This window comes from Calypte anna, chromosome 3, assembly GCF_003957555.1.
Source record: "Calypte anna isolate BGI_N300 chromosome 3, bCalAnn1_v1.p, whole genome shotgun sequence".
NCBI lineage: Eukaryota > Metazoa > Chordata > Aves > Apodiformes > Trochilidae > Calypte > Calypte anna.
This window is the reverse complement of record NC_044246.1, coordinates 70,625,151-70,649,643: the sequence shown is the minus strand read 5'-3', so window position 1 is coordinate 70,649,643 and position 24,493 is coordinate 70,625,151. Positions and strand designations below refer to the sequence as shown.

The 24,493-nt window shown below is 44.7% G+C and overlaps 1 protein-coding gene across 1 annotated transcript in view; it reads left to right on the top strand.

Moving 5' to 3' along the window:
* The window catches only part of FOXO3 (forkhead box O3), a 96,846-nt gene extending 74,115 nt beyond the window's left edge, over nucleotides 1-22,731 (top strand). The window contains exons 2-3 of the mRNA XM_030448467.1: nucleotides 3,983-5,417; nucleotides 18,463-22,731. Coding sequence (XP_030304327.1) covers nucleotides 3,983-5,383 — 1,401 coding nt within the window. The 3' untranslated portion in view covers nucleotides 5,384-5,417; nucleotides 18,463-22,731. The remainder of the gene's footprint in view (nucleotides 1-3,982; nucleotides 5,418-18,462) is intronic.
* The last annotated feature ends 1,762 nt before the right edge of the window (nucleotides 22,732-24,493 follow it).

The following is a 24,493-nucleotide window of genomic DNA, read 5'->3' as shown; positions in this document are numbered from 1 at the left end:
GACACACATGTAATTACGACATGGTAGCTTAATTTTTAATCGGTAGTAACTGAACAAAATGTGACACAGTGGACTGACATTTATGCAGGCTGAGAGCATGGCCCTGAGTTTGGGGGAAGTGCTGTCACCCCACATGTTGCTGCCCTGGCGTACTTGTGTGCACCCAGCTGCACGCCTTCTCCCGATACTCTCAGCCTAAGCCAGGGTAGCAGTGCTGCTCGCACCCCTCTGCTCACACTACATCTGACCTGCCTTGTGTGTTTGTTTGCCCCAAGTCTTCCTTGTCTCCAGGGCTGGTCACTCTTCCTGGCAGGACCACTTCCCTGGGGGACCAGGACCTGGCTGGGCTGGGCTTCATGCCATACGGGATGCTCTTGATCTTATCTGCAGGAACCTCACTCAGTCTCCTGGCTCTTACTGGAGCGCATTGCGTTCTTCAAGTCTGGTATAAATAGTAACACTAATAAAGGGAGCTCATCGTGTTTCTCTTCTACTCTGCTCTTGTACAGTCCGTATGTTGGACCCATCAGTGGTATCTGAGCTCTTTCCAGGGTGCCTGCAGCCTGGCTAGCATCTGTCCCTTCTACATATGGTCCCCAGGACAGATTGATGGAAGTTCCTTTATAGATATTTTAAAGTTTCTCAGTGCATTTTGGCATGGAAAAATGTGTTACATTTCCTGCATCATGACTTAATCCATCTCACACATAAGTCAAAGACAAATCACCAATTTGATCAGCAGTGGATTTAAATGATAAACTGTGTTTCGTTTGCTTCCCCACCTCCTTTGTGGTTTGTCCCACGATCATTATACTACTAACACCCGTGGTTATGAGCAAAGATTGTCCCATGATATTTTCCCATGTTATAAGCAGATAGGAACATTTTTTGATGTCTTAGAAACCAGGTAAAAAATCCAATTATTTCCCTCCAGTTTGATCCTGGTAGCACAGTGCAATAGCCTTTGCTGATGTGGGTTGTCAATCCCTGTGACTTCGGTAGCAAAAACTGCATGTGAAAGGATAATAGGATCCAGCCCTAATTTGATTTGGCAGAGCATCCAAGGCAAGTAGAAACCATGGAACTTAGATACTGTTGCTGAAGAGGTTAGCAGGGGAGGTTACGTGAAAGAAGTGGGTTTTAAGACCGTGTTTGAACTGAGGGTGGAGATGGGGTACACTAAAATAAATTGGCCATAATTATGCTTAAGAAAACAATCGTCCTACGGAGGAAAAGTAAAGAAAAACAGAAGCTAGAGCCTAAGTGGCATATTGCGTAATGTAAAGGAAAACAAACTGCTTGGATTTTTTATAACCACCAATTTTCAACACAAATGTGTTATTACATTCCTTTATTATTTGCGTAATACCAACACTGAGCAAAAAGATATAACAAGGAGAAAATTACACGTGCGCACGCACATATCCGTGCATGGAAGAGCCCTCATCCTGAAAGGTGCCTTAATCGCAATTTCACCATTTAGGATTTTTCATGGTTTTAGGCCAGATTATTGATATTATGATTACCACCAGCAGAAATAAGCTGTTTGATGAGAATACCATAGGTTGATAACTGTTAGTTTCTGGCTACTGGGGTGAGTGGTTTTTTATTTGAAGCTATGTGGTATTCTGCATTTGCCACCTTGGATTTTCCTTTGCTGTGTTTTCTAAGATTTTTTCTTTCATTAGCAAGAGTCCCATTGCTCTGTATTCTTTTATCTAGCATTTTTTATGTAGGGAACAGTGTAGCTTGTATGGCTTCTGTACCCTGGCTTGGTGGTCTAACTCTGGTTGTCGCTGTCCTGCCGCCAGCTCTTTGTGAAGAGAGATCCCTGTTCAGATGTTCTCACAAGTGGCTGTCCCTGAAAGTGACAGGAGATGAGTGTGAGAGCTTCCTGCATTGATTCAGTACAGGCTGGAATATCAACAAAGGTTATTTTTCAAAAAAACAGCAGTCCTCCAGCCAGTTGGGAGAAACCCGAGGAAGTAAGCAGTGACACCTAGTTATTAGAAGTTAGAAACAGACCTTTGCCAGACTCAAAATATAGTTAAAATGTCATCAGTTCAATAATAAAAAGCTCTTTCCTTCCTTATACTGAAGAACTATTATGGTGCAACTCAATCCACCTTATTTTGATGGCATGATAGTCCCTTAGAAATGGAGAACTTTATAGCTGAGGCACTGACCCAAACTTCTCTTGAGTATGACTGCAAAGTCTGGTCTGCTGTTTTGTGCAAATTGTTTAAAACATAACAGTTGCTATTTTGAACTGTAGTCCATATGATTTCTCTTTTCATTAAGTGATAATCACAACCGCGTCTGCTGTCTGCATGCGAAAAGAACTTCAGGCATGTTTTCTATTTCACAATCTGACAAAACCCACAACACTTAGCAGGGGGAAAAAAAGGCATTTTATACTGAAAAGAATTGTTTTTCAAAAGCTGGCTGTATTTCTTTATATGTCAAAGGTATCTCCAGTTCACTTAAGTCAAACAACTATTTATTGTAAGGATGCAAATGTCGAGGTGCTGGTGGATGATTTGTTGATTGATTAATTCTGTGCAAATTTAAATCTGGAATTTATTCAGTGTTTGTAAAAGCAGGACACTTATCCAGGATGGCTTGATTATGCTAGGATGCTGTTGACTTTGTTTTTTTAAAGCATGCTGGTAGAACAAATGTGATCTTATCCTCTTTATAGGTACACCTGGTAATCTCCAAAATGTAAGAAAAAAGAACTTGTGCAACTTTTTAAACTCGGTCATCTTTACCGTGGGGGAATAGCACAATTGTTTTGTCAAAGGAATATGTAATAGCTCCAGAAATCTTTTGACTTGCTCATAGGAAAGAACCCCAGTGAAACCTGGAAGCATCATCACTAACAAATACTACTTGCTTGTCCTTTCTTTGAACCATGTTTTCAGCTCAAGATCAGCAGGATGAGTGGAGTGGGGTTTTCATCTTGGTTGTTTTTGCATAAATCTGAAGTCGTTTCACTAGGGGTTACTGTGGGCTGGTTTTCTCAGCCTCTTTTTCATCAGTGATTACATTTGTTCAAACCAGCATGGGTTTGGGATGGTACCTATTGCTGAGTAGTGAAAGCAGGTAATATGCAGATGCAGACAGTGCACGAGTTCCCCTGAAAGTCCTGTGTTTTGTAGCATCCTTTACTGCATGGGGTATAGTATATACAGCAGCTTTGTACGACTCTGCATCTAGCAACTTACAGGGACTGGGATATCATCTTGTACTGTGTCACATCATGTTTTGAAGACTGCAAGGATCGTATAGCAAGGGGACAGCTGGCCAGCTACTGCAGTATGAGCGTAATTCTGGTGCCTGTAATCGAGAGAAAAAGTACAGCTTAGTCATGCACAGAGTGCCTGTGGGAGAGGAGCAACAGCACTTGCAGTTTTCTTAAAAATTATTGTAACAAATACACAACACACATGCTCATGAAGAATTAAAAAGACATTTGCAGAGGCTGAGATGACTATGACTACCCCTCCAGTCAGATTCTTGCAGTGTTTATTTCAAGGAACTGATGGCAAAATTTGTGACAGTATAGAGGTTTGTCTTGAGTCAAGAGTAAAGGAGAAATACCTATCTCCTTGCTAGCAGGGATGGAGCTGTGTCACACTCCTCTCCTTAGGATGCAGCTTTTGAGGGTGTGGAGCTGGGCACCAAGAATGCACAGCTAGTGCAGGCATAGGGTTTACTTTACAGCAGCATGTTGACACTCTGCAGTCAAGTTCCAGCACTCTCATATCATGAGCCCCTCATGATTTAAGAATCACAGAATTATTGAGGCTGGAAAAGACCTCTGAGATCATCAAGTCCATCCTAATTATGATGTCCAACAGGGCCCAATGTTTTTATTCACATTGCTGTTTTCACATGATGTTGATTTAATGGTTGAGGTTTGGGTAGCAAAAGTCATGGGGTGCTGGTCTTGATGTTTTTCTTTGTTCCTTTCCTGCAGAATTCGATCCGGCACAACTTGTCACTCCACAGCCGATTCGTCAGGGTGCAAAACGAAGGCACCGGAAAAAGCTCTTGGTGGATGATCAACCCGGATGGTGGAAAAGGCGGGAAGGCGCCGCGGAGACGTGCTGTGTCGATGGACAACAGCAACAAGTACACAAAGAGCAGAGGGCGAGCAGCTAAGAAGAAGGCAGCCCTGCAGACTGCCCAGGAGACGAGCGAGGACAGCCCTTCCCAGCTCTCCAAGTGGCCAGGGAGCCCCACCTCCCGCAGCAGCGACGAGCTGGACGCCTGGACGGATTTCCGCTCCCGTACAAATTCGAACGCCAGTACAATCAGCGGCCGCTTGTCACCCATTTTGGCCAGCACTGAGCTAGATGATGTTCAAGACGATGACGCTCCGCTTTCTCCCATGCTGTACAGTAGCCCGTCGAGCTTGTCCCCGTCGGTCAACAAGCCGTGTACTGTGGAGTTGCCCAGGTTGACTGATATGGCTGGGACAATGAACTTGAATGACGGACTGACAGATAACCTCATGGATGATCTCTTAGACAATATAACACTCCCTCCCTCCCAGCAGTCGCCCACGGGAGGGATAATGCAGAGAAGCTCCAGTTTTCCGTATGGTTCCAAAGGTTCAGGGCTGGGTTCCCCATCGAGTAGTTTTAACAACGCCGTGTTTGGACCGTCATCCCTGAACTCCCTGCGCCAGTCGCCCATGCAGACCATCCAGGAGAACAAGCCGGCCACCTTCTCTTCCATGTCTCATTACAACAACCAGACGCTGCAGGATCTCCTCGCCTCCGATGCCCTTAGTCACAGCGATGTCATGATGACACAGTCTGACCCGCTCATGTCACAAGCCAGCACAGCTGTGTCCGCCCAGAATTCCCGCAGGAATATCATGCTCCGCAACGACCCTATGATGTCGTTCGCCGCGCAGTCCAGCCAGGGGGGTCTGGTCAATCAGAGCCTGCCTCATCACCAGCACCAGTCCCACAACTCCTCTCTTAGTGGCAGTCGTGCCTTGTCCAGTTCCATCAGTAACATAGGCTTGAGTGACTCGAACAGCTTGGGATCCACCAAACATCAGCAGTCACCTGTCAATCAGTCTATGCAAACACTTTCTGACCCACTCTCAGGCTCCTCTTTGTACTCCTCTAGTGTGAACCTCCCGGTCATGGGACACGAGAAATTCCCAAGTGACTTGGACCTGGATATTTTCAATGGGAGCCTGGAGTGTGACATGGAGTCCATTATCCGCAGTGAACTCATGGATGCAGATGGGCTGGATTTTAACTTTGATTCCCTCATCTCAGCTCAGAACGTTGTCAGTCTGAATGTGGGGAACTTCAGTGGTGCTAAACAGGCTTCATCACAGAGTTGGGTACCAGGCTGAAGGATCTTTGAGAACAGGGAAAATGGGCAAACAGGTCAGTGCCCCGTAGATGTGGTAAAATACTTGGTTCCTTAGTTTTATTGGGATTCACACCAAACACTTAATAGTTAGTGCACACTCATAATATTAATTTGGCTCGTGATGGCTTGCTGTGTGTTGGTATGCAACAGAAGCAACCAAGAAACATTTGGAGGCGTGGAGGAAAATGAGGCTAAGCTATCCGGCTGCAACACTGTCAGCACACATGTGATGCTATGCGTCCTTCTTAATTTAGGCATGAGAAATGTTAATGACAAATCAGGCAAACCAAGATGGAATATTTGTGGGTTTTAGGAATCACACAGCTCTAACTTGTCTTCTTTGAAGTCACAACAGATGGATTCCTCTCCGCAGCTGATGCTGCACGTAGCCAAGTTGTCTTACATAGGGATGGGGCAAGGGGCTCTGCAGTTGATGGAGCAACAGCACAGCCAGGGAGGAGGAAGAGTGTCTTGGCAGGACCAGAGCACACACTGAGGATCAAGTGTGTCAGTCAGATCTGGACTGAATTATAGTTGTATTGCTGCTGTCATACAGCAGCACTAGTGAAGTTTGTTGTTTGGTTGGTTTTTTTTCTTTAATTGTGTTTCTTGGCCAAAAATGTAGCAAATGGAGGAAATATATATTGTAATAGCAAAGGTGGGATATGGGTCATAGGAATGTCCTGGGTTTAATCTTTTAAATATGCAAAAAATTTTCACCCCCAGGACCAGGGTGTGTATAATTTTCTTTTGGACTCCACCAAGAGAATATCTGTAGGTTTGGGTTCTGACATAGATGCTTTTCAAAGGTTAGCCTCTTCAGATTAATTTTTTCCAGATTGATGTGGTTTTTCCATTGCTTCTTTTCCACAGCTGAGGGCATTGAACTTGTAAACATTGTTTCTGTCATCCTTTTGTGATTCTGCAGGCTCCTGCCCATACCTCTGCCTGCTTACATGTACATATTCACTGACTCATAGGGTAGGTGCTGCACAAAGTGCCTTTTCTCCTGGTTTTATTTATTAGTGTAAGCTAGTAGATTTCAAAATATAGTAGGATAAAAGGTTAGCTATAAATTATTGAAAGTGTTCTGTTAACTTCAGAATATTATGTAGAGTATCCCAGTGGTGAGGTTAAATGAGGCTTTCATTCTATTTGCAGCTTACTTCCAACTTTCTTATTTTCTGGATGAAGGATGGAAAGACAGAGTCAGTGTTGTTTGACTTTGCAGCGTATAATGTGCCCCTTTCATCTTTAATTGAGTTTTCATTCTCTGTTTCACACTTAAACGTTCAAGGTGAAGCATTGCACTAGGTGAGCAGCAGTGGTGAACCTCCTGAATGTCTCCTTGTCTGTATGGAGTAGCACAGGAAATGTGATCTGCTGTCTGTGAGGGAGAACATGACTGCACTTGAGTCCTCCTTTCAGTTGTTCTGCAAAGCTGCCTTGCTCTAGTGGAGCAAGTGGTTGGGTTGCACAGTCCTTTCTCTGTTGGTGGAGGATTTCCTCTGGTTCTTTCATGTCTTCTTGCTTAAAGTGAGAGGGCTGCAGTACACAGCCAGGAGACAGGCTGTAGAGGATGCTGTGTCCCACTGACCATGCATGGGATGGCAGCTTGGCAAGGCCAGTGCCAGAGCTGAATTCTATTTCAGTTCCAGTGCTGGAGCATTTAAAAACTGAAAGGGAAGCAAAGAAGAATTGACTCATGAACCAGGAAGCAAAAACTCAGAAAAGTTCATGCTTGCTGATCAGTTCTCTCTTTCTCCAGGTGCATGAGTTGTTTGGATCTAGAAACTCTTTTTGTATGGGGTGAAAAGAAAACAGCGGTAGGAACGTTAGCACTGCAAAACATTGGACAATCTGCCAAATGGGGCCTAAAAAAATAGATGTTATTGACAGCTTTGCTTGACGCAGGCAAATAGGGCAGCCTTCTGCTTTCGTGTCTTCGTTTGCTGCACGTAGGTAGAAGATTCCTGCGGGGAGACCTTCCCAGGCAGCACAGAGGAGGTACACCACAACACCTCCTCACTGGTGCCTGCTGCTGCCTTGTCACCCCAGCCTGTGCCATTCACAGAAAGCCCAACTGCTGTGATCTCTTTCAGGCTGATCCCTCCGAATAAAGGAACTGACACATCTGTGTGAGCAGAGTCTCATTGCAGAGGACAGATTTATTAACGGGGCAGCTCTCTCCTTGGCAGATTATTGTCCAGTCATCTGTGGAAGCCTCTTTCCCTCTCTCTGACAAGTGGACCGGCTGCTGCGGGGTGCCTCCAGTATCAGGTGCAATCGCAGATGATTTCTGCTGAGCTGGTTCATCATGCACCCTTCCTTGTCTGTTAAGCAGTGCTCTTGGAGAGATTTCTTCCCTCTGAGCACCTGATACTTTGATAGGGACGCCTCACATAACAGTCGGATGCGATTGTTTTGAAATTCTTTCTGGTTGCTTCTCCTCTTGGCTGTCGCAGTAAGGACCCCTGAATTAAAATCTTCTCTCTGCAGTGTTTGTGATCCCCATAATCCATCTTTACGGGCTTGAAGACTGGAGAATGCTTTCAGCAGCCTGGTACTTGCTTACACTAAATCTGTTTCACAAGGGTGGCCAGGTGCATTTAGCAGGGAGGCAGAAAGAGTTACAATGGATTCTTGGCATACCTGGGAATAGTGAGTGCTGTGTTTTCTATGAAAAATAAGAGAAAAGTTAGAGCCTTTTTGGGGGAAGAACAGAAAAGCTAAATACATGGATATTTAGTTTATACATACCCTAGGTAGAGAGAGGGGTTTACTTTGGAAAAAAATCAACTACAGTTTCTTCATGGGGTAAATGAAAAACCCCTTGCAGGAGACACCACCCTTGTGGGTTTAGTGGCTGAGCACATTTGTTGCACATAAACCTGTGCATAGCCCCTGGGGAGAGCCTTGCCTGGTCCCACCACACTGGCCCTGTGCCCTTGAGGCTGGCCATGCCCAGCCTTTCAGGGGGCCATAATTAAGGCTTATAAATTAATTTGTGTTTGTTTTGTTGTTTCTTTTCTCTTACAAGAAAGAAAGGAGAAAATCAATATGCTGTTTTCTTGCTTTATTCACTCAGCCATAATTTCCCCCTCTTAAGCTGACTGAGACCTCTGTTCCTCTCTGTCTGCCTGCTTCCCAGGAGCACTGGTTATACTCTGCACCCACTCAGATAATCATCACCTTGGTTTTTCAGATTGTTTATCAATAAATAAAGACATCACTGCTCCCTTGCCTGTCTCTAGATTACCTTTTCTTTTGAAATTAATGGGTCCTCTCTCAGCCTGGACTTCCCACAGCTCCATGGTCCTTCTCAGTGGGTGAGTCCCAAGGGATTTGGCATTTGTCAAGAGCAGTCCCAAACAGACTGGCAGGAGAGACTATTCAGGACATTTACTGCTGCCTGGAAAGTCAAGAGCTGGTGATCAACTACTGCTTGAGCAAACATTTCCTCTGGCATCAAAACCTCAATTTTTTACCTCAATTTCAATGATCAAGTTTCCAATGGTGCAACAGAGGCAGCAATACTAGCAGGGCTTGGGCAGCAGGTGGTGGATGGCTTAGTCCAAGCAGGGCAGGAGCTTCTTCTGCTGGCTTCACCATTTGAAAGCTCTTCTAGCTGCATATTCTGAAAGAGATTTCAATGTGCCATTTAGCAGGAGGCTCTGTAAGAGAGCTGTGCTGGGACTACATTGACTTGTTTGAAAATTGCAGGTAAAATACTTCACAGATCAGTTTAAGTCACTCATTTTGCCCTAGCATCATCTAGGTCCCATGTCATCTTGTTGTAGCAGTAGAGTGCACAAGCTACTAATAACAACAACTCAGGTAACATTCACACAGTTTGATGATTAACATCTCAGATAACACAAAATCTAGGAAGCATAACCTGTTGGTATTTCATTAGTCCATATCAATTTATACTACTTGCCAATTTGTTACATGGCATTCAACCTGTTCTGGGTGAAATTTATATCAAAGATGAGAATGCGTAGGTCTGAGGATGACCTGCTGTTCACTACAATCCCATCTTAAAAGTTGAAGTAGATAGTAAAATGATCTCCATTTGGATGGAGTTTCAAATCAGAATCTTCTGGACATTATGCCATGAGGAATATGATTTTTATTCTTTACTCAAAAGCTTGTTTTCTTTTCCTTAAAGCTCAAATGTGGAAACCAGAATGAGTGGACCCCTTGCTTGAGGATGGTGGCAGCCTCAGGGCCATAGTTGCTCTTCCTGCTCCCTTGTTTTAAAAAATGAGGTCTTAGGGGTAGGGCTGAGAAGTTTCTTACACAGAGCCAAGATGGGGCTGGCTGCTTTTAAAAAATCTAAAGGAAATTCAGGAGCAGCAAATTCTTCTGCTCCAGTTCTAAGAGGTCAATGGTTTAAGGCAGTGGCATGCTTCTGACATTTAAGTGTTGTTTCAGCCAGCCCAATTTTTGAAAAGTGGTTTTGTAATTAGCAGAACATAACACATGCTAGGGTTCATCTTTGAACAAAAAAAATCTATGCAGAAAAGTATTTTGCTGGGAACAGGGATCCCATTAACTTCAAATAGGGCCTGCCCTGAGCAGGCTTCTTGCTCTCTGGGCACACACCAGCAGCAGGGGAGAGAACTTGGAGCTTGTGGCCACTGGGGAGGAGGGGAGGGGAAATCTGGGCAAACCCCACTGGGGCTGTCCCCCATGTGGTCCATCTGGCCGCAGTGCCCCTCAAGGCTGCTTGCACTTAGGAGCCAGTCCTGTGCATGTAGGGATGCTGTGGCTTCTGCTATTTGGAGACACATACAAACCTGATAAATTGCTCACTCCTGTAAGTAAGACTTTTTGGTTTTGGTGGTTTTTCAATGTGGGTTTATATTTTGGGGTTTTATTAACCAAGGAAAAAGACCTATAAAAACCAGGATTGCTTCCGTAGGCTTGTTTTGTGAGTATACAGCAGCTGAAGCCAGGACAGTGGTCTGATCCTGTGGTTTGGATGTTCTTCTGTCAGTGTTTTATATAGATATATTTTTTAGTACCTCATGCTCTGTCATGTGATTCAGCAGCAATAATTAGGCAGAAACTTGCTGTCCCTGCAGATGCCGAGATTACAGGATGACATACTCTCACCAGATGACAGCACAGACTGATATTTTTAGAGCAGCCCGCATCAACTGGTCTCCCCAGTGCTTTCCTCCCTGGATCAGCACCACACAGGTTTTATTACAGAATGAGTCTTGGCAAATTGTCTTTGTGAAGACGATTCACATGTGAATGTGCTCTAATGATTGTTTAGAGCTGCAGATCAGTGTTGGTCCCCAGACGTGCTGTTGCCTGATAGGTGGGATGCTTACAGGTGTTTGGGTTTTTTTTCCCTTTCCTTCTTTTGAGCCAGACTTTTAAATAGCCCTCTTAAAAACATATTTTCTTGAAGAAGTGCGTAATAAGAGATCCTTTTTTAGAAAGATAGAGTCATGCAGCTGAGGAAAGGTTGAGATCTTTTTTTCATAGCAATTCAGAGCTCAGCCAAGGTAATGAACTGACAACTGGCGAGGTTTAAGTCTTGTGTTGGTGACAACTAAAGAGCACAGGCACAGCATGGGCAGTAGGAGTGCACACATTTGAGTAGTCACATATGTAAATAGCTGGCCCTTCTCTCCTGGCCTGGGGAAGGGAGGATAAAGGAAGGATGCTCATGCAATGCCTCCCTGAGCTCCCGATGCTGCTGGTGCAGTCTCCTGCAGGATGCTCCCATCAGCACTGCCCCTGATCAAATCCCACATCAGGGGATGTGTGGGGACACTGACCCCGTTCAATCAGGTACCTGAAACTGGGGGGTGGGAACATGCCACTCGGCTCCAGTCTGTGGGGGCTGATTAATCAGCTTTTCCACTCAGATTACCACACAGAGTGGCAGTTGTTGGAGTCTGGCAGAGCAGACATATGCTGAGTGGTGATGGGACCAAGATGCAGCTCAGCTAACGGAGGCTGCTGTGTAGCCATGGTTCTGTCTGGTTACTCCAGGAAAAAAGCCACTTTCCCCGGATGATTTAGTGGAGAATTGCTCACATTTGCACACTTCTACTGCTGAGCTGATTAACTTACCCATTGTTTTTCTCTTGCACTGTCTGCTTTTGCAAACTGCTTCTCCTGGCTTTCATGGGTAATTTATTTCATACAGATATAGAGACAGTTTGGTTTTGTGGCAGGACCCTCCCTCTCTTGCCTCTATCGTAAGTCACGATAGAGGTTGTCCTGCCTTATACCGACATGGTGGAAATCGTTTGTGTGACCTGTGTGAGCATTATTGTCCTGTATTGTCCTGCCCTTTTCAACTTGCTGCAGAGGAAAATGAGAAGACTCCATAACAGGGAGGATGTTTTTAAAATAGGCCTGGTGTCTGGCAGAGAAAAAGAAACTCTCTATAAGGACGTTCAGAATAAAGAGTACATGGCACGTTTCCGTAGCACTACAAACCCATAATTCAGGATGTTTCCAGCTTTGCAGGTACCTTTTTACTCTAAAAGGCAGCTCTTACTCTTCAGATTCAGACTTGCAAGCAAAATCCTTCTCTCGTCTTGCACAGATGCAGTAGTTTTCCATCCTTTTCTAATCCACAGTAGAGGTTTCTCCTGAACACCTAAAGAAAGCATTATTGTTCCAGCTGAGGTACCTTACCCCAACAGAAGATGCATGTTGCAAGCCTTTTTGGCCACCTTCTCATCCAGCAGCATCCTGCCTCAAAGATACTGTATTGAGCACCAGACTGATGTCTCTCAATCAGTGACAGTGTCACTGATGTCTGGCAGGATTTCTACCCCACTCCTCAGGCCCCTGAGCAGAAAGCAGGGGATCAAATTTACCAAAAGACTGTCAAGTAAGAAGCTTGGAGATGCTGAGAGATGATGTCCTGTGTCTCAACTCTTCCCTGTTGCCCCAGGCAGAGGACTGAACCCAGCTAGATGTGATTGTTCTCAACAGCAAATGGATATCAATAGTGCTTGTGCTGGAAAGCTGGCATAGCTGCACACTGCCATGTCTGTAGGTGTAAAAACAAGTGTGTCAGCATATGGGCTTGTATGGGCAACAACACAGTGACATACGTAATGGAGTCTGCATGTGCCTGCTCCTCTTGCAGTCAAGTGCAGAATTTCCGGGGAATTTGGTTGTTAGGGATCAGGTCCTGAAACGTTAGGAAAACTGCAATCTATTTTTCACTTTAAGTGTGTGAGCATGGGTGGAACAGTTTCTCTCTGGGTGCCTCCTTTTAACCTGTAAAATGGGTAGAAGGGACATGACCCACCTTTGAGGGTAAAATGAACTGTGCAGAGGAGTGGTGGACTCTCCCCGGCAGGAAATATTCCAGATTTGGTTTGATGTGGCCCTGAATAAACTAAACTAAGGCCCTGACTTCAACAGAAGGTTGGACCAGATGATGCTAAATCCCTCCCAGTCTGGACTTTTCTGTGAATTTGTAGACAAGTGGGATATCAGAATAACACACAGTAATTGTGGCACCTCGCTACAGTACTGGGCAAGATTCTGTCCCAGGAAACTTATACAGGGTGAGAGAATGATCTGCTGTCTTTAGCTACATTTACTTCCAAAATGCCTGGTTGTCTGCTGTGGTTTCCAATGTTTCTGGGAATGGAAGAGCAGCAATGGGAGGAGAAGAGACACTTCTGTGCTTTACATGCCTGCACAAATAACAGCACAGCAACTTTTTAGCACTAAGTCCTACTTCTTTGCCAGCTTTCTTCCTCTTTCCATCCTTCTCCTTCACTCTCTCTGCCTCTGATTCTGAGCTGAAAAAGATCTATTTTTATGAGCAGAGTAATAGAGAAAAAGTGAAGTTGCAACATGCCTGAGAGTTCAGGCCTTAGAAAGAAAGTAAGTTGTTGCTTGCTCTTTTTTTCCCCCTTGGGCTTTCCACCCTGACCTCAGCATTGTCCCTCAGCACAGAGCCATCCTACTGCAGCGTACACTGAGCCTGTGGGGTGTCCCTGTGACACACCTGCCATGGCATCAGGACTCCCAATTTTTATCTTGCTTGAACAAAAAATCTCATGTTGCAGTTTTGTCATTATAGGAAGGCTGGCCACAATAGTTATTTTCCTTATCTGTTTCTAAGAAAATACTGTGTTTTATCCTTGTGAAAACTTCAGGGAGAATTTTAACTTGTACCCACACTGACCAAGTCTTGCTTTTTCAGCCTGCCCCCATTTTGGAGCAAAAGCTATACTGCTGGTGGCAATGACAAATCAAGGGGGCAAAGGCACTGGATCAAATGTACATCTGTCACTAAAAGACACAAGTTCAAATGTTCAAAATGTTTGCAGCCCCAGTCTCTGGACAATAAAAGGAGTTACTGGGATTTCCTGTTCCTGAGAAGTAATACAGAGTGGTAGAGAGGGAAAACACTTCTTTTATGGACCTTTGAGTGATATTTTTCAAGATGCAATCCACTCAATAATCCTTCCAGTCAAATCAGGAGGTCCTTAGGAAGCTGTAGCACAGAGGAGGTGTGTGTCAATACATGCAAGGCTACAGGCTTGGGGAAGAGAGGCTGGAAAGCTGCCAGGCAGAAAAGGACCTGGGGGTGTCAGTTGACACCCGGCTGAACATGAGCCAGCAGTGTGCCCAGGTGGCCAAAAAGGCCAACAGCATCCTGGCTGGTATCATGAACAGTGTGGCCAGCAGGAGAAGGGGAGTGATGGTGCCCCTGTATTTGAAACTGGTGAGGATGCACCTCAAGTACTGTGTTCAGTTCTCAGCCCCCCACTACAAGAAAGACATTAAGGTGCTGGAGTGAGTTCAGAAAAGGGCAACCAAGCTGGTGAAGGGTTTAGAGCACAAGTCTTGTGAGGATAGGCTGAGGGAACTGGGGTTGCTTAGCCTGGAGAAGAGGAGGCTGAGGGAGAACCTCATTGCTCTCTCCAACTACCTCAAAGGAGGTTGTAGGGAAGTGGGTGTTGGTCTCTTCTCCCAAGTAAGCAATTTGACAAGAGGAAATGTCTTCAGTTTGTTCCAGGGGAGGTTTAGATTGGAAAAATTTCTTCACTGAGAGGTTGAATCTTTACTGAAGAAAAGTTAAAACTTCACTGAAAGTTACTGCATCAGACTGCATCAGGTGGTAGAGTCACCATCCCTGAAGGTATTTAAAGACATGGTGCTTAGGGACATGGTTTACTGGTGGATTCGCAGTGCTGGGTCAACAGCTGAACTTGATGATCTTTGATGAACCAAAACATTTCTATGGTTCTCTTTTATGACTGCAGTTTTTCATAGCATAGTTATGTAGAGGAGCACATAACCTTTAACTAAAACATGTATGTGCTTGATTGTTATGTTAGCTTACTGATAAACTTCTCACCAGTACACATTATCTGTGCCTCACTCCTGGGCACCATCAATGCTTCACCTTTCTATTTTGAAGAAATTTCTAGTGCTGGGTAATTGGCAGCAATGGGAATCAAAGGGAGAAAGCAACAGGCAGCTTATGATACTTCAGAGCTTCTCTGACAGAGCAAGAGCTGGCATGGGGCTTGGGAGACAGCCATGCTCTTAAGTGGTGGAATGATGTGAGAGAGGGGTGAGGAAATGTTGTTGCTTGAAGGGAAATTGCAAACAACAGCTTGGTCACAAAGCAAGAGTGGCATTTGTAACTGATCAGGAGAAAGGCAGAGGATAGGAGGGCTGAGAAAAGGACAGAAGAGACATCTTGTCTCCCACATAATTGCTTGCAAGCTGAAGAAATTGAAAACACAAAAGTCTTTGCTTTTTCTTGTATTTTCTTCCACCAATTAGGATAAACAGATGCAGCACCTAGGGTTCAAAATGTCTGTAGAATGTGGCAAAGTGGGAATTCATCCTCACCCCTCATTTAATACTTTTTCTGTTTCTGTTTTAAAGTAATTATTTTAGTTTGATATAATGGTATGGATTCTTCTAATGTCCAGCAGATATATCTTATTCCAACCTTCTGTACCCAGAGGGTGAAAACAGCCATAGTGGCATTGCCTCCACTTTCTGCATGTGGCAGAGCCCAGGGATCATCTCAGTTGTGAGGACTTCACTTCAGGAGAAAGCCTTCCCTTTCTTCAGAAGAAGGTCTTAAGAAAAGACTGAGAATACAAAGTCTAAGAAACTTGGGGAGGTGATCTTAAAATTCTTCCTTTCTTTTCATTCCCTGATGGTTGAAAACGGGCTTCAGGTTGGGCAAAGGAGCTTTTCAAGGCAGAACTGGATTTTCCAGGGAGTGGCTTAAGAAATACAGACAGAAGATGTTTACAGTAGTACTGTTTTTGGAAGTTCCCCCAGCCTAAGAAACAAGAAACTATGCCACTTCTAAGACCCACTGGCCTTTCTAGAATTCAAGTATCCCTTCACCTCTGTTCTGTATACCTTTCTCATCACTCCCTGTGTTCATACCTCTGCTGCTTTTATCCCCCAAAACAGGACTCAATAGTACAAGCCAGGGAAAAGGATAAAGTACTTTACCAGGAGAGCCTCATGTTGCCCTTAGAGGACAGAATTTTCCTGGCTCACCAGAGAAACCCCACCTGCCTTTGCAGCTTCAGCTTGACACTCCAGAGGATGTCATCCTGTAATCTTGGCCATCAGGAAGATCTCATGGTGGCTCAGGATGTGGCTGGAGATAGTTGGGTGCAGGGAGAGAGGAGGAATACTGGTGAGTTGTGGTCAAGGACCACTGATAAATGTAGATGTGACTGGAGTGCTTTCTTCCCTGCCTGGTAGTTTTCTTTGCTATGAAGCAGAAGGTGCTCACTCAGGGTCAGCAGAGGCTTTTTGTGTCGAGACAGAAAGCGAGAGTGTGTGGGTCTCTTGCAGACTATAACAGGGTAATTTGAAGGCAGGCAGGTTAAGACTTTGATCTACTTCTTTTCATTTTTAATCCATTTGCAAAATCTGTGTAAACAGAGCTGTGAAAATGGGGTGTGGTTTGGTTCTGCTGTGAGCAAAATTCACCTCAGCTGTGCTTCTGTCTCCTAAATGTTGGCACTGTCCAAAGGATGAGTGTCCTCAGGAAAAAAATACCATGCAGTGTCACTTCCACAAATGATGCTCATCATCATCCAGCCTCCAGTTTTTTCTCCTGTCAATTTGTTTCCTAGTATATTTCACAGACATTTTCAATTTAAACATTAAGCACTACTCTGCTACTTCATCAGGAGTATTTGTACCCATTCACTTTTGATTAATGGCTCCATTCAGAGTCAGCAAGACCTCTTAAGTGTGCTGAAGCCTGTGCTCAGTATAACTGGTGGCTGTGTAAGAGTGAGCCAGCTTGCAGGGCTGCAGCATGCAGGACCTGAGCCTTGAGATGAGATTGTGCTTTGGGAAGTCACCTGTTGCCAGATGCCCTTGGTGCTAAAGCTTTAAGGAGAAGCAGAGAGAGGGGCATGCACTCGTTTGAGCTGCATACAAGCCACTAGTGAGGTTTTACCGGGGGCTACCAGGCCTCTCTGGGTATCTTCTGCTGACCCTGTTATGGGCCATGAGGACACATTTACCAATTGGAGTCGTTGCCAGGCAGTCACATTAACGAATGTTAAGCGTTAATTTGCCCTTTGAAAATGGAGAAATCAATATGTTGATCCAGTCAGAAATCCCTTTATTCACAAAACAGTCTACCCCAAACCCCTCCATATAATTAAGGCTAAAGCCAAATTTTGTTTGGGTGAAATGCACAATCTGCTCCCTAAGCTGTGCTGAATGAAGTTCTCCCCTAATGGCTCAGGGAGCAGCTGTCATGCTGTTGCTCTAATAACCATGAGACAAAATGATTAAATTTCCATCAATCATTTAGCATTATCAGAATAGGTCATTTTAATAAAATGTTATCGTAGGATCAGTGCCTGGCACCTTAGAAAAGAGAGAGGCAGTGATGAAGTCATCTCGTGACAGCCTTTGAGTGATCCCCCTTGCAGGAGATGCTGGTCCAAATTAATCCAGCAGTCCCCCTAAATCCACCATTTTTCATGAGGGTGCCTGATACCAAGGTCTTTTGAGAGTAAAGACATTCCTGTAATCAAATCAAATGGCTTTCAGCAAGTGTCCCCTTGTTCTTCCACTGTATTAAAAAATAAATCAATCCTCAACAGGTTTTAAGTGATGTGGGGGATTAAATCCTGGTTTCAGAAGCCATTTCGGAGCCAGAAGTTACTTGCTCATCCACACAGATGGCTACCAAATGGGCTTTCTGAATATGTGAAAGATTTCATGGGAATGTTTACATGTAAGTGTAGATGCACACTTTGCAACAGCCCACTTGGTGCCTGCCTTGAAGCCACTGAGTGCCTTTAAAAACCTCTCCCCTTGGCCCCCTTGGTTGAAATGTTCATCTGGTTTTAGTGCTTTACCTACTTACCCTGCCTGTTTGTGGGCATCCAAGGTGTCTTTCTGCAGTCTTTCCCTCTGCAGGGAAGTTTCATGGCTACAGAATAAACTGGACCCTAACCCTTGTTTTCAAAGCTGAATGAACTCTGTCTCTTTATGGTGTGTCATACAAGTAGGAAAATGGAGAACCCCAAAGTCCAAACTTAAGTTTGTAGCTTCTTGCTGTTTCTCTTGAGCAGCCTCCTTCAGCAGTGCTTCAAGAGTGGTGGTTGATGTCAAATGCTGATGGAAGATTTATCCAGCCTTTTGGTGATGATGAGAAAGGGTGACTGTGCAAAATGGAGAAAAACTGGAGGATCCTTCCATGCTTCACCTGGAAATATGCTTAACAAATAGCTGAAGCACCGGGTTACTGGAAATCAGACTTGGCCATTGTGGAGAGAGGGCTTTTTCTTTACTTATTGGGAGCAGCTATGCCAGCAAAGTACTCTCAGACCTTGGCAAGAGAGAAACATTTTCAGGCAGGGTGATGATGCAACTTGTTCCTTCCTAAAAGTTTGAAGCTTCTGGGTGCAAACAGATCAAAATTGGTTGTCAGTGGAAGCTGTTGTTGGGTTTAGAGGTTTGCCTGTTCGCCTTTTTTGTTGTGGTTTTTCCTACCTGCAGCAGTCTCACTGTCTTTTCTTCTTTTTTCTTCTCCCTCTACAGGCCCTCAAACTGACATGAGATGTAGAGAAGAGAACCCTTTGCCAAATCTGCTGTCAGCAAGTGGACAGTGATACTGTTTACAGCTTACAACCTTTGTGAACCTTGCATTATTTTCCTAACAAAGCAGACTGTTAATAGGCCCCATACTGGAGTGAAGATCCTCCTTTTTTTCTTTTTTTTTCTTTTTGTCTTCTTCTTTTTTTTTTTCTTTTTCCTCTTTTTTGGGGGGGAGAATTGAACTTTTTCTGAAGTATGCAAGATCTTCCTTTTCTGGGATGGCTAAGCACCTGCTGTGGAGACAATGTTCAGCACCATCCTGTGGAGAACACACTGTGTAGCCTTTACAGTAGTTACTTGTCAATGAGTATGTGGTGTTTCAATATATTAATGGTTTATGGGATGTTTTAAGTTGGCTTTTCTTTTTGGAGGTTTTCCCTATCTGCCCACCCTCCCTCCTACAACCTCCAGTTTGATTTCCTTAGATTTTTTACCATTTTTGCTTTCTCTCCCTGGGGAATCTGAAGTACTGCACACACACACAAGGAAACGACCATAACCCAGCACTGCTCAGACCTGAGGTTTTCCCAAATACACAGCGTTTCTCACCCCTATCAACCGCCAGAGTTCCGGGAGGAGGTGATGTGATGTGTGCAGTCTGTTGGTTTGTTGAGTTGATTTTGTTTCTTCCTTTCTTTCTCTTTCCTTAAATTTAATTGTACACCCGTTTGCCACAAGTGTGCAGATCTTGATTGCAAAACTGAGGGAAGGAGGTGATGTTGCCTCTTGGTTGGTGAGGAGGGGCTGGCAGTGGGTGCCACTGCCTGCACGTGTCCCGGGGCAGGAGCCCATTTGCTGCCCCACCAGGCTCCCCTCCTGCCTCGTGTTAGCAAAGCTGCCCCGACTACAGCAGTGAGCTGGGAAGGAGTCATAAGCTGAGCTGCCAGACAAGTTGAGCATAGCAGCCTGGAGAGATGTGTTTGAACAAGTGAAAATGAAGGGAAATGCGCCGCTTTGCAGAGAAGCTGAGCGTCGAGGCTGGGGATCAGCAGGCGACTCGCAGTGGCAGTGCCGGGGTTGAGGCAGAGGTTTTTGCAAGGTGTGTTACTGCATCAGTGATCCTTTTTTTGTTTTGTTTTGTTTTGGACATAGCCTTGATTATTTTTTCCTTCTCGTTATATATAGTCCATTGTGGCAGAAGAAGCAGGAGAAGGAATGGCAAGGTGACAGTATCATGCAGATGGCTTTTCATACGAGCATAGATTTTAACAGGACAAATGACACTGAAAGACAAGGCAGTTTTATATATTTTGCTTCTAAGATTTTCTTTCATAAAATGAATAATGACTAATAATAACAATGAATAAAAGGTATGGTGCTGTATAGATCCTCTCTATAATCTGGGAAGTTTGATTACTTTTTATTAGTACATTGAGGGGGGGAGGGACACAAAAAAAAGAGAGGAAAACACCAATGGTACGTAGGAACTCGGTATGAAGAGGTTCTGAATAGGACAGTGTATACATAATTCTCCAAAGCGATATATGAAGTTTTTTTTTCTTTGCATAAAAAGCATTATGCATATAAATATATAAATATATTTTATTATGTACAGAAATGGATCATTATGCATGGATGTTAGGAAAACAAACTAGCATTTTAACCCAAAGTCTCAATGCATGAGTTCCCACCGACCCGTGTCCCATGCAATGTGGAGTGACTCCCTCTCGCCACTGCCACCGCACACGCACAGTCACACACAGACACACGGACACACAGACACACAGACACACAGACACACAGACACACACACAGCATCCGTGGGCCTTTCCTTGCTCCTTACTTTCCAGGTCCCTGAGGTGATACTTGGTGAAACAACAGCTCCTAGTGTGATGGAAGCTTAGTTTCTGTATCGTAGCTCCCACGCTGTTCTCTCATGCAGATGCACCTCTTGGTTTCTCCCTGCAGTTATCACTGTGTAGACTCTGTGCAGTTGTGGTTATTGTAGCCCGGTAACATATCAACTCTTCCAAGCAGCCAAGGGTTTATCATTCGCCTTTAAAAAAAAACTTCTCTTTTCTTTCTAGGCCAAGGTGGTCTATTTGTCAGCGTGGGGGCTAGATTATTACATTTATTGGAGTTAGCTGATGCTCGTTGCCCAGCTCTGTCAGCAGCCAGCTACCCAGGACACTTGTGTGGCACAGCAGTCACCTGGGCTGGAGGCCACTTTGCTTTTCAGAGTCTAGTTCTAGGCACCTTTTACCAGAACTGGTCTAGAGCTGTCTCATCAGCCTCCTCTGAGCATGTATCATTAGCTCTCAGCTCCTCAGTACACCCCAAAATGTGATTGTCCTGTGCTGAAGAACTTCTTTCTGGTGCTCCTTTCATCAGAGCTCCGCCACGGCTGCTGCCCTGTGGTTGGGTTTGTCCCCGGCCCTGTGGTTTTGGCTACCAGCAGAGCTCACTCAGTTGCCCCCATGCTGGGGTGCAGGATTTGGTCCCTGCACGGATGACCTCTCTGTTGAGACCCGGAGTGCCTGCCCAAAGACCAGGTTGCTGACAGCACCAGTAGGGCCTGACTTGATAGTATGGCCAAAGTGACCATAATCCTTTTTTTTTTTTTTTTAAATTGGTAAGGATACAATTGTTGTCAAAAGCAAGGGAAGGCCCCCTTAACTTAAACCAAATGGAGGCAACTTCTGTCCCACTACAGGAGCCCACCCCCTTGAGTTCAACAGAGCTCCCACTGGCAGGAATGAGAGAAAAAACTGTGGTCTGCTCTGTTCAGAAAATGGAGAAAAAACACTTGATTTAGAGATAGCCCACCAATGGCGGAGAAGTTTTTTTTTGGTTGGTTGGTTTTTTTTGTAAAATTAAAAGTATTAGCATCTGAAAGGCTAACCTGCCTCCCAGCATTGTCAAGGAAAGCATTTCCATTGGCTTGACTGGGATTCCTTGGGCCCCTGCTTTGGAGAACATGCCAGCACATGCTGAAGAGGGGTGGACTTGGCCAACCTTTTCTGTTCAGTTTGGTTTCTGTTGCTCATTTTAGGGGCCAAAATTTTCAAATGAAAGTGCCTGGTGTTGGGGACTCCAGCATGGTACCAGGGGGTGACGTACTCTGCCCTCATCCCTTCTCAAAAGAAGGAGAGGTGCTGGGTCCTCCCAGGCCCAGGAGAAGGCCACTACCCTGTATGCTTGCCAAGATGCCCAGCAAGCACCCTCCTCTCCAGAGGTGCTAAATAAATCTTGCTGAATTCAAAGGGCCACTTACTTAGGTGTCAAAATACAGACTTGAATGGCTGATTTTGGGAGCCCACCTTTTGAAAATTTGGCCTTTGAACATGTTTATGCCTAGAAGTTTTCCTTCTGAAACCATGTAAAACAGACAGAGGTCCAGAACAACCATGTAGTTATCATATAAACACTTGGTTTAAATAAAAGGTCTAAAAAGGTGACATTTATGCAGTTCCTAGTCGCAGGTTTGGGGCTTAATTTAATGATTTTGTAAAAAAACTTTCTCTTGAGAATAATCAGTGGAACACTGCTTAACTCCAGAAATTTTTTTGTGCCACCACTTCAAAAAGTTACCTTTTAGGTCATTATTTCTCTCAAATGATGTCATTGCTTGGCAATCAGTGTCCTGTGTTTCCAGTACATGATAAACCTTAGGAACTGCCAACAGATGCAAAGGGGGACCAGATACATTTCTTTACTATGGGTTGGAGAAAATGAATTGTGCATTTGGCTTCACATGTTAAACTTTTTTTTTTTTTAAAAAAAAAAGTTGCATGATTGGAAAAAAAAATGTATACAGTATCTGTAAAACTGTTTTATCTGTTTTTTATTTCAAGCCATGTAAATTGGAAGAATATTAAATCCACAGCCTTATCGCGCATGGCCGTCTTTACATACCGAAGAGCTGAACAGTTTATACTTTTCATTTGGGCTATCTTGTACTTTCATTTGAAAGCAGACACTCTCATGTTGCAGTCTTACTGAGGATTTTGTATGTAAGGAAAAAAAAAAAAAAAAAAAAAAAAAAGGAAAAAGATGCTGCCCTGGAGGAATATACTACCTTACTACACAGAGGTTGGAAGGAAGTTTGTTTTGGAGCAAAACCTGCCCCTTTCCAAACAAAGTAGAGACGCAGTGCTTACTCCACTTGGTGTTAGTAGATATTGCCTTGTGTATTCCATTTTAAATTGTAATCTAGTTTGTAAAAGAGATGGTGACGCATGTAAATAAAGCATAATGGATCTCTACATTGCACTTCTGCCTTTGCTGTGTTTTATTGTGCTGTAGACAGACATCTAAAGGCAGGGCCTAGGGGTGACTTCTGAGCAGCTGGCGGGGGGAATGGGGTCTGGGGAGGGGGACTGTTCCTGCACCTGCTGGAGTCTGTAAACACAGACTTACGTGGCTCTCTGCACTTCAACCCTACAGTCAACCCAGCATAATTTTGGTGGCCAAATAAACCCCAATGGGGATGATTTACTACTGCTAAAAATCACAAAAGTTAGCTTGATTTTGTGGGGCAGGGGGTTGGCACCTGGGATGGTGGCTGCAGCCCAGCTCACCCGTCCTGGGGGGCCCAGCAGCCCGACTGCTACACCCCGTGTGGGCTTGGCTGGGTTTCCAACTGCCTTTGAAAAATGCCTGGAGTGCTTTAAACCCCCCGTTGGGGATTTGGGATAAGAAAACCAGCAGCCTGGCTCAGCAGAAAGCTCTACCAAGGGCTTAGGCTGAGGCACAGGGCAGCGTGCTGAGAAATGTGAGACCTATCGGCAAAAATACCTTCTCCAATTCTGCCATGAAGCCACAGATGTTTATGGTTTTCTGGAGTTGTTTCTCAAGACCAAATGGTGTTTTAAAAGAAAATAGGAGCCTTTACGCCCTACAGGGAGGGGTTTCCCCATGACTCCAGAGGGACAGCTTCTGTGTTGTCCCTGCAAATTCCATGGGAACGTTGTGCTGAAGGTCTGCAGTGTGAAGAGCAGGTTGGGGATTGCCTTTGTTTAACATAGCAAGAGCTATCCAGGCTTTGTCCTAACCAGAGATAGCCTGAAAGATTGCAAGATCCAGTCAGTAAATAGCCTTTGGCCAGAATGAACTCTGTGTTTGTCAGAGTGAGAGCGTGCTTGTCCTGCACCAATTACAGCTTTCCCTCAGAAACAAAGCTGTTCAGCTTCATTTTTCTGAATGCTCCTCCAGAGTGCCCTGGCAGGGGAGGACATGTGTCCTCTGCCTTGTTGGCTTTGCCCCACTGGTATTTAGGACAAACATTGCGAGCCTTTGGCCCGGTGAGGTGCCAGGTGGAAGGGCTTCAGCTTTGACCCGAATTTCAGCAGAGGCAGCAGCAGCAGCAGCAGCAGCAGCAGCAGCAATGAGCTGATCAAATCCCAGGCAAGTTTTGTGCTGAACCAACTCGGTCATGTTGTGCAATGCCTTAGCTGTAACCTTCAGTTCACCCGGTCTTGGAATAGATCGTTCTTATCTTCCAGAGTACTTTCAAAATACATCCAAACATTTTAAACTCCTCCAAGTTCTCCCAGGACACAGCAGTCTTTCCGAGCTGCTGCCGAGACTAGTGAGGCAACCCAGAGCTATTTTGGGAGCTCCCCACCACATCTGCTGAGTTGCGAGTTTGACCAGACCAGGGAAAACAATGTTTTACAGCTTTGGGTTGGCTACTGCTGCCAAGGAAGTTATGGGTGCTTTCAAGAAGGTTGAGATAAGCAAATCTGGGAGGCTACCTCTTTTTCTGGTGGAGTCATTGTGACCTGTATCTCCCTGTTCAAAAGGAGGACTTCTTGGGTGAAGCAGAGCCCAAGCCAGATGGAGCAGATACAGCCCTTGCTGGTGCACTGGTTCATCCAGCTGCCAGTGACTCCTCCAATGTCTCATCACTTCTTTGTTGGCCCAGCCCAGACCACAGAGCTTTTTTCCCACTGGCTTTCTCTGTGGAATTTTTTTAAATGAAATTACTTTTATCATGTAAACACATAGGAAATTCCATTAGAACAAAACAAAA